This window comes from Leucoraja erinacea, chromosome 34, assembly GCF_028641065.1.
Source record: "Leucoraja erinacea ecotype New England chromosome 34, Leri_hhj_1, whole genome shotgun sequence".
NCBI lineage: Eukaryota > Metazoa > Chordata > Chondrichthyes > Rajiformes > Rajidae > Leucoraja > Leucoraja erinaceus.
The window spans coordinates 17,795,450-17,806,284 of NC_073410.1; the positions used below are offsets into that span (position 1 = coordinate 17,795,450).

The following is a 10,835-nucleotide window of genomic DNA, read 5'->3' on the forward strand; positions in this document are numbered from 1 at the left end:
CAGTGAACAGGAGCACGTATAAACAATGCTTCTGCCAGGACAATCCTGTTTGTAGCTTTTTGGGAGAAGATAGAAGCGGGCCTTGTGGAGCTAGGGAATAATAAGGTTGAATGCTTTGGAGGATAGACAGCCGGAAGTGATTAAATCAGAAATGGTTTGTGAGATTATGGGCTGATGATCAATTGTGGGGTCATGGTCCAAGTATAAGTAGGAGGAGGTGCGTGAAAGTTGGCGGCTGGCCTCAGCCCAGTAGAGATCAGCGCACCAGCCTACCACGGCACCTCCCTTGTCGGACGGTTTGATGATAATGCCGTGGTTGCTAAAGAGTGAGCAGAGGGCGACATGGTCAGAGGGGGAAGGTAAGAGTAAGTAACAGCAGTGGAGAAGATGAGACGGTTGGTGTCACGCAGGCAGTTAGGAATGTAATGGTCTAAAGAGGGTACAAGGCGGTCCGGTGTTGACCCAGATGAAGGGGACCGATGGAGATGGGAGCTGGGGTGATCACAGAACGGTGAGGACTCCTCATTATATAAATAGGCAGGGGGGCACGCGATGGAAGAAATGCCCTGGCGAATTGGAACTCGTTGAAGATTGAGTGGTGGGGGAGGGCGGTGGTGGGCACCGGGGAGGGGGGGGGGGGGGGTAAAGGAGAGGCCCTCCATGGGCGACAGACCGTTCCTTATCGAAAAGGTGCAGGTCAGGGGCGATCAGAGGAGGACAGGCGAGTGGGCGGAGTCCGTCGTGAAGTCTAGCGGTGGGGACGTGGGGGGAGGGGGGGGGGGGCATGAGAGGAGAGGTTCAAGAGGACTGGTGCACACGGCGAGAAGCCAGCGCCACCAGGTTAAAAGAGGGGGTAAGGGTAGATACAGTGGAATCACAACTGAGGTTCCCTGCAGGAGGGGGGAACGGTAGGACCCTAGAAGCCAGACCCCGTTGTGTACGAACGTGCAACGTGGACGCTGTGGGCCTAATGCTGAACCTGGAGCTCAGGTGAAGCGACAGCTCCTGCTGGTGGACGGTGGAATGGCAGGGGTCGGAGCTGTCGCTGGTGGAGGCCAGCGGGGGCTGGAATAAAGGTGCGGGGCGACGGACAGAGCGTCGACAGATCTGATCAGCGGGCGGCCGGGGAGAGCCAAAGGTGGGTGCAAATTCGTCGTTGGTCCAGGGGAAACGATGAGAGTCGGCGGTAGCGACGGTGGCCCAAGGGAGTCGATGAGAGTCGCCAACAGCGGGAATTTCAGAGGTCAAGGCCCGAGATCGACCAGGAAGGCGCTGAGAGTCGGGGAGACGGCGAATGTTACAGCTGCTCCTGATGGCGGCGATGGCGTCCCGGATGTTGGTCCCTTGGTGGTCGGGCAGGTTGCGCGGTATATTACAGCATCTTGTGTCTAACTTTGGATCAAACCAGTATCTGCAGAACCTACCTACCTACCGGCCCCATAGCAGATGCGTCCACGTCGCGGGACTGGAAAGTGAAAGTATCCCGAGCTAATTCTGCTATCACCATCATCTATTGCAACAGGTGATGGCTCCCAGCGATTGTCGCAGGAAGCTTGCATCCTTTTCAAAAAAACGATGGCAGCGATGTCAACATATGAAACATGGAAGATGGACACGGAATAAGAATACCTACCTGCCTGCCTGCCTGTCTTCCTGTCTGTCTTCCTGCCCGCCGGCAGCCCATCTGCCTGTCCTTCCGTCCATCCCCCTGTCCGTTTGTCTGGCTGTATGTCTGTCTGAATGACTGTCCATCTAAAATATAGAAACAGAGAGAGAGGTAGATAGATATACAGACATGGAGGCAGAGAGACAGAGAGACAGTGAGACAGAGAGACAGAGAAACAGAATCAGGTGCATATACAGATAGAAAGGGAGACAGATAGCACTGGAGGGAGATTGTTCTGAAAGAAGGAGGAGGAACAGTGACAGAGGGACGGGTGCAGGGCACGTGCCCGTTCAACGGCAACCAGACTGCGGGTGAGAGAGAGGCTGGAGTAGCGGCGTAATCGATACAGATGAACAAAAGGAAGGGGCGAGAGAGCGTGGGAGGATTCTGCAGCACGAAAGCGTACAACACCTGAAAGTTGATTGGCCCGAATTAAGGAGGGGGGCGTGTGCGACCCATAATTCGTGTAACCATGGGTTTCAGATACATGGGCAAAAAGCGAGGTTGACGCTCCTGCCCTCATTGATGAGAGAACAAACCCGGAAGGAAGATGTATCTGATACTGCATCTGATCCTCTCCGCTCACTGTAAGTGAAAGTGAACAAACTATTGTTTCTTTCTTCGCTGCTCTCTGTCTTCTTTGAACTCGTGTTCCCATAAACTCGGTCTCGTCTCCGTTACTTCTTCTGCTCACACGCTCTTCCCTGTTACAACCCCTCCCCTCTCCCACATTCATCCTTCTCCCATCATCTCGGCTTCGATACTCGTCTTTACCTTATTCGCAGACTGAGGAGAGCCGCTGCCTCACACAGGCGATGAGTAATCGCCAGATACCCGGGTTCGATCGCGACCCAGGGTGCTGTCACTGTGGAGTTGGTAGTTCTCCATGTGAACTGCTCCTCCAATATCCCAAAGACGTGCGGGTTTTGTAATTCTCCCTCTGTAAATTGCGCTCGGTGTGTAGGGAGTGGATTAGAAAGGTAAATTGTACAGCACTGGTAAGAACTGGTGATCGATGGTCGGCGTAGACGCTTTCGAAAGAAGGGGTCGTTCACTTTGTTCCCGGTCTCCGCGTTTACTCATCGCCTCCCCGTCTCTTTCCCAGATGCTACCTCGGTGACGATCCATCAGACTCCGGACGCTCTGACGGTATCTCCGGGCCAGAAGATGGAGGTGGAGTGTACTATCGAGGGCGGTAGCGGTACTGAGAATATGTACTGGTACAGACAATACCCAGGGGTTGGGCCACAGAACATGTTCTACTCAATTGGAGCCAAAACCGTGCAGCCAGAGGGGCAGGTGGACGGTTTTTCGGCAAAGAGACCCGGACAGCAAACATTTCCACCTAACGTCCGCTGGTTTAGAGGCGAACTCATCGGCCCAGTATTTCTGCGCCTGGAGTCTACACAGTGGCTCAGATAAATGGGGGAAGACACACAAAAACTTCACTCCATCATTCGCTGACAATGAGCGCTCCCTCGGGCAGATAGGTTTCCGTATCTCCGAGCGTCTACCCCCCACATCTTCTGTCATCTATCCATTCGATCGCACCCTCTTTCTCTCTACCTGCCCGTCTATCGCTTTCTCTATCGGGTTCTAGGTCTCGCTGTCTCTCTATACATATGTTTCTGCCTCACTATCTATATGTCCATTTCTCTGACTGTAGATCGAACTCTGTCGCTCTTTCTGCCTCTTTCCCTCAATCTCTCTCTCTCTTTATACCTCTCTCACCACCCGACTATATGTGTATCTGTGCCTTTACTCATCTATATCTAATTATATGCAGTGATATTGTGTAGATTATCAGTTGCCCTCCCCCAGTTCACTCTCTAGTGTATTCGCTTCCTCTGGATCTTATCGTTTGTCATGTCAGAATCTCTCTCTCTCCTCTCTCTCTCTCTCTCTCTCTCTCTCTCTCTCTCTCATCTCTCTCTCTCTCTCTCTCTCTCTTTCTCTCTCTCTCTCTATCTCTTCTCTCTCTCTCCTCTCTCTCTCTCTCTCTCTCTCTCTCTCTCTCTCTCTCCTCTCTCTCTCTCTCTCTTCTCTCTCTCTCTCTCTCTCTCTCTCTCTCTCTCTCTCTATCTTACCTCTCTCTAAACTCTCTCCCCTCTCATTCTCCCTCTCTCTCTCTCCTCTCTCTCTCTCTCTCTCTCTCTCTCTCTCTCTCTCTCTCTCTCTCTCTCTCTCTCTCTCTCTCTCTCGCTCTCTCTCTCTCTCTCTCTCTTCCTTTCTCTCTCTCTCTCTATCTCTCCCTCTTTACTCTCCATCTCTCTCTCTCCATCTCTCCTCTCTCTTCTCTCTCTCTCTCTCTCTCTCTCTCTCTCTCTCTCTCCTCTCTCTCTCTCTCTCTCTCTCTCTCTCTCTCTCTCTCTCTCTCTCTCTCTCTCTCTCTCTCTCTCTCTCTCTCTCTGCATCAGCGTCCCATGCGCTCTCATCCCCCGCCGTCTCTGAAGCTCACGCATAAAGCTATATTAAACAATGCTACCACGAGCAGAATGTAGTGACAGGTGCAGGGGGTGGAAGCTGATACGAGGTCAGCGTTCTGTTCTCTAGTACCCGCGGATCGCTATGCCTCCAGCTGTAGCAACACTGTTCTCGAGATGTCAGGTGGCCTGGTAATTAATGTTCACAGATAGATTTGGCAGCTAGGGAGACATAAACCCAAACAAATAGGCAAGGAGAGATAGAGAGAGAGAAATGGATGTATACATTTTTTAATACATAGATTGATCAATTGGCAGATTGATCGCAACTGTCAGAGACAGACGGACAGATGAACTGTTATACAGACTGACATCGAGAGACGGAAAGAACGATAATATAAAAAGCTCCCGATAGGGAGAAAGGTGGGAGAGATGCGTAGCTAGAGCCACAGAGTAGGGGAAGGTAGTGAAATGTAGACACAGGGAGAAATAGAGTCGGAGCAATAGACAAAGAGCGAGACTGAGAAATAGAGAGAGCGATAGAGAGAGAGAGGGAAGGAGATGGATAGCGTAATAGGTAGAGTGACAGACGGAGATAGATCCAGAGAGAGAGACAGAGGTACGCCGACAGATAGACAGATAAATAGAGAGATAGACGAAGGAGCGTGGAGACAGACATTTTACGACCTATCTATTTATCTGTCTGTCTGATTAGACGTTTTACCTTCCATAACAGTAAGGAATGTGGGGACTCCGCTGTGGTGGATGTTTATGTTAACTTTTATGTAGTTGTGTGTCTTCTTGCATTTTTGGACGGCTGTATGGTAATTCGCATTTCACTGTACCGTAAAAATACGTGTCAATAAAAGACCTTTGAAACCTTTGATTGACTGTGTTTCTGACTACATAAATACTACATCATTTTGTATCTACCGTAAATATAAACCAGCATCTGCAGTTCCTTCCTACACACATCTATCTATCTATCTATCTATCTATCTATCTATCTATCTATCTATCTATCTATCTATCTATCTATCTATCTATCTATCTATCTATCTATCTATCTATCTTCCTTTCTATCTATCTATCTTCCTTTCTTTCTTTTAAAATCTTTGTATTAGTTTTTTTTTCCAAAATAAAAACAAAACAAAAAACATAATGATAAACATAACACTGATATTGATACATAAGGATCAGTGATATATTAATAACAGGTATAACCTAAATATGAGTCTAGTGTCAAAATACACAGTGAGTATAGACCTCCCGGTCTCTATGTAAATATAATTAAGTGTTTAAAAGAGAACTTCTATATATAAAAACAAAAAGATAAAAAGAACAAAAAAATAAAAAAATAAAAAAAAGAGAAAAATAAAACCCCCAATACCAGAAAAAAAGGGGAACCGAATCTGGGCTGCAAAGGATTCAACAATGTCACTCCTATATACTTTTTCAAAATTTAAACATGATATCGTTTCAGAATACCAATGGAGTGTGGTCGGATTAGAGTCTTTCCATTTAAATAAAGTAGATCTTCAACATTGAATGTAGTAAAATCAATCAGCCGATGGGAGGAACGGGATAGATAAGTAGAATCTAACATTGGTACCCAGAAATTGTAACAATAGTTTGTAAAACAAAACCTAAAACAACAGAAATAACGTCAAACATTTATGTCCAATATTTTTTCTAAAGTGGGCAAAACCAAAACATAGAAACATAGAAACATAGAAATTAGGTGCAGGAGTAGGCCATTCGGCCCTTCGAGCCTCCACCGTCATTCAATATGATCATGGCTGATCATCCAACTCAGTATCCTGTACCTGCCTTCTCTCCATACCCCCTGAGCATTTTGCCACAAGGGCCACATCTAACTCACTCTTAAATATAGCCAATGAACTGGCCTCAACTACCTTCTGTGGCAGAGAATTCCAGAGATTCACCACTCTGGAATTGTGTGAAATATGTTTTCCTCATCTCGCTCCTAAAAGATTTCCTCCCTTATACTTAAACTGTGACTCCTTGTTCTGGACTTCCCCAACATATAACCATATAACCATATAACAATTACAGCACGGAAACAGGCCATCTCGACCCTTCCAGTCCGTGCCGAACACGTATTCTCCGCTAGTCCCATACACCTGCGTTCAGACCATAGCCCTCCATACCTTTCACAACGGGAACAATCTTCCTTCATCTAGCCTGTCCAACCCCTTAAGAATTCTGTAAGTTTCTATAAGATCCTCCCTCATCTTCTAACTTCTAGCGAGTACAAACCGAGTCTATCCAGTCTTTCTTCAAATGAAAGTCCTGACATCCCAGGAATCAGTCTGGTGAACCTTCTCTGTACTCCCACTATGGCAATAATGTCTGTCCTCAGATTAGGAGACTAAAACTATACATAATACTCTAGGTGTCGTCTTACCAAGACCATGTACGACTGCAGTAGAACCTCCCTGCTCCTATACTCAAATCATTTTTCTATGAATGCTAACATACAATTCGCCTGCTTCACTGCGTGCTGCACCTGCATGTCTACTTTTAATGACTGGTGTACCATGACACCCAGGTCTCGTTGCATCATCCCCTTTCCTAATCGGCCACCATTCAGAAAACATATGAGTCAGTGAGGCCACTTCAGAATTACATATCTCACAGGTAGAATTTATATGACCACAAAAACGAGCTAGCTTGTCTTTTGATATATGAGCTCTGTGAACCGTCTTAAATTGTCTCAGAGCGTGGCCTGCACACATTGAGGAAGTATTAACTAATTGAATAATCCGCTCCCATTTCTCCATAGATAGAAACGTGCGGAGTTATATTTCCCAGTTATTCTTAATTTTATCAAGTGTATCTATTTGTAATTTCAAAATCAACTCATAAGTAGTCGTTATTAAACCTTTCTGATAAGGGTTCAAATGTAAATCTTTTTCCAAGATTCGGTTTGATGTGGTAACGGAAAAAAGGGTAGAATAGCCTTCAAATCATGTCTAATTTGTAAATATCTAAAGAAATGTGAGTTAGGTGGATTATATTGATTTGAGAGTTGTTCAAAGGAGATAAAACAACCATCCAAAACCAAATCACGAAAAGCTGCCAATCTCTTCCTCCTCCATAACAGAAAGCCTTGATCAGTACGAGAAGGTTGGAACAAAAACAAAATAGAGGTGATAGGACTCGATAGGATTCAATGCAAAAAACGTACGAAATTGAAACCATATTCGGAATATATGTCTTATTATTGGGTAAGTCGTATATTGATTTCAATCTCATAATTGTAAAAGCTAACGAGCCCCCTAGAATAGAAGCCAATGATAGCCTTTGCATAGAATCACGTCCAAGATGTATCCATCCTGGGCATCGGGTATCTACTAAATCTTTTGTGCAAAACTTTAGATAGCGAGCATAGCGAGCATATCCAAAGGTGATAAATGTCTAACATTTCCTGATTTTAAATTGTCTGACAATAATCTTGTCTGACAATAGTGTATTAAACTGGTAAGGTAAACTAATAAGGTAAACTATCTATGGAATTTTATTACAGAACAAATGACAGATGATGAGAATATTTATAGGCAACGACGCAAGCTGTAGGTACAGGCGAATATTCTCTTGCGTAAATTTGGTGCGTGTGCAGATGTGGTGAATATGTCGCTATTTAGAGCATACTGCACACCACTGTACTCTGCACACCCGTGGTCGAACTATGGAAAGGGAAGTTTGCAGAGACTAACCGTGGCATATAACAATGCCATGAGAACACTACTAAGGAAACCTAGTAATATGTTTGTGGCTGCAGCAGTCAGTACTTTAGAAGCTATCCTAAGAAATCACATGTATAAATTCATTTGCAGGATAAATGACTCTAAACATGTAATTTTACTTCGGAGTCACGTGAGTGACTACGTGAAGAACCCGCTCAGTGCGCAGGCTTTCACAGAACATGTCTCAACGCAGAAAACTCTCAAAGAGAACTGCCCGCGCTTTAACTCCACCAGAGGAGCGTTCCATTCCAGCGGGGCAGCAACCGGCGGCAGCGTCGCTCTCAGAGCGTATCGCTATCCCCGAGACCGAGCCAAGCCCAGTCACGCCAGAGCCTGCACGGCGGACTGGGAAAGCGGCTAGGAAGACCAATCGGCCTGTCATATCCGATTCGTCGGAGGGGGACATGTCTCCACCAAAGCGGAGGAGAGACAGCCGCCTGTTGCATTCAGCAGCTCCTGGAGGAGATGGTCCACCGGGAACAGCAGCGCTCCCGGGGAGACAGGACAGGTACCTCCTCCACAGTGTCTTGTGCACTGCCCTTTGCTCCCTCATACCAGGAGGCTAGCATTGGTGACCAGGGCAGGGCTGGTCTGGAACAGGGGCAGGCGGACGACATCGGGAGTATGCCAGGGGTGCAGGAACAGGAACAGATGTTGGGTGTGGTGGACCGCTTTGTAGCAAACCCACGGGCTGGAGCACCGCTGGAGCCAAACATGGCAGTCAGCATTAACCACCTATCGAATAAACCACTACTGGAAAAGGTGCTCGCCGAGGTGCTGGAAGAACATACAGCACCAGAAAACTGTGAGGCCCTCAAGGTAAAAAGCCTCAACAGCCAAATCTGGGGGAATGTGGGGGCCCCTATTCGGGCACAAGAACTCAAGCTACAGCGGATCCTAAGGCTCCTGACTTCAGCCATCATAGCTTTGCTCGCTCCGTGGAGACAACGGAGATGAATACACGCCAGCAGGATGTGCTGGCATTAATGTGTACCACACAATTCGAACTCAACAATCTCCGGAGGGAAAATATAAGACCTGCCTTCAATCCCAAATTTGCTGGCTTGTGTAAAGCCCCAGCTGCGGAGGCTGACTCACTGCTATTTGGGAAAGATCTGAACAAAAAGCTGAAGGAGATGGATGAGGCATCAAAGACCTTCGGCCTAATGAGGGCGGGCCCCGGGACGAGCAAACCAAGACCTCCGATACCCAAGCGGCAGCACCCCACGGCATCCACCAGTCGACGTCCAGAATATGGGACTGGTGAACGCTGGGGGTCCGCATCTTATCCCCAAATATATTTTTTAGATCAGGGCCCGCCGCGGACCCCCTGGAAAATGCGCCTCCCCCCAACATCGCCAGCACGTCGTCAGAACAAAACACTCAGAGAAATGAAAAGCCAAAATCGCCAATAACCATGGAGGTAGGTGGTTCTGGTACCAGCATATAGAGAATAAGTGTGCTTTAGTAACAGGGCGGAGATTACACTTATTTAAAAAAGCATGGGGGAAGGTCACGAGTGGCAAATATATACTCAACAGCATTAGTGGATATAAAATTCAGTTTATATCGGAAATAACACCGCCAGTTCAACATTGGCCCGAAAGGGTATTTTCTCCCTCCGATAAAGAACAACGGGAGGGACAAGCTGAACTGGCGAGGCTTATAAAAAAGGGGATCATAGAAAAGACCAAACATGAACCCTTGGAATTTGTATCCAATATATTTACCAAAACCAAAAAAGATGGTGGATGTCGCATCATCATTGACTTAACATCCCTAAACAAGTTTGTTAAGTATATACATTTCAAAATGGAAACATTTGTGACTGCTAGACAACTGATTTCCAAAGGATACTACATGGCAAGCATTGATCTCAAAGATGCTTACTATCTAATACCCATACACAAGGATCATAGCAGATACCTAAAATGTATCTGGATGGGGCCGCTGTGGCAGAACAAAGCACTGCCTAATGGGCTCACGTCAGCCCCAAGATTGTTCACAAAAATATTGAAGCCAGCCATGGCAATATTAAGGAAACAAAAACATATAGTCATGGCATATTTGGATGATATCCTCATAGTAGGGAAACAATGGAACTAGCTGTGGCAGCAGTCTCAGCTACAAAACAGCTCCTTGAAACTCTGGGATTCGACCTACATCCAGATAAATATAACTTAAATCCATCCTCTATCATGGACTGCCTGTCGTTCACAATTAACTCAGTCCAAATGACTGTTACCCTGCCAAGGGAAAAGATGATTGCATTAGCACAATCATGCAATAATTTAATGGTAAACAAAAGACCAACTATTCGACAAGTAGCAACAGTAATTGGTAAAATGGTAGCAGCATTTCCGGCTACGCAATTTGGACCTTTGCACTATCAACATTTACAAAGAGCAAAGGTACAGGCACTAAAACAACATAGAGGTTACTATGATCGGGTCATGATATTACCCACTGAAGCTATATCAGAGCTACAGTGGTGGACACAACATGTTTGGCATAGTTTTAGTCCTATTGTCGTTACTAATCCCACTTTAGTTCTTCAGACAGATGCCAGTGCTCAAGGCTAGGGAGCAACTAACTCCATATCCAGCACAGGTGGTGGATGGACTAACCCAGAATCATCATTCCTCACACCTAACACTGTCCCCCAGCTTAGTGTCATCCGCAACCTTGGAGATATTGCCTTCAATTCCCTCATCCAGATCATTAATCTATATTGTAAATAGCTGGGGTCCCAGTACTGAGCCTTGCGGTACCTCACTAGCCTGCCATTGTGAAAAGGACCCGTTTACTCCTACTCTTTGCTTTCTGTTTGCCAGCCAGTTCTCTATCCACATCAATACTGAACCCCCAATGCCATGTGCTTTAAGTTTGTATACTAATCTTTTATGTGGGACCTTGTCGAAAGCCTTCTGGAAGTCCAGATACACCACATCCACTGGATCTCCCCTATCCACGCTA

General features: G+C 46.4%; 1 gene segment (V, D, J or C); it reads left to right on the plus strand.

The window, feature by feature from the left end:
- The first annotated feature begins 1,696 nt into the window (after positions 1-1,696).
- LOC129713083 (T cell receptor beta variable 30-like) lies at positions 1,697-3,547 on the plus strand. The segment is given in 2 exon segments: positions 1,697-2,253; positions 2,772-3,547. Coding segments are annotated over 2 exon segments (354 nt in total).
- The last annotated feature ends 7,288 nt before the right edge of the window (positions 3,548-10,835 follow it).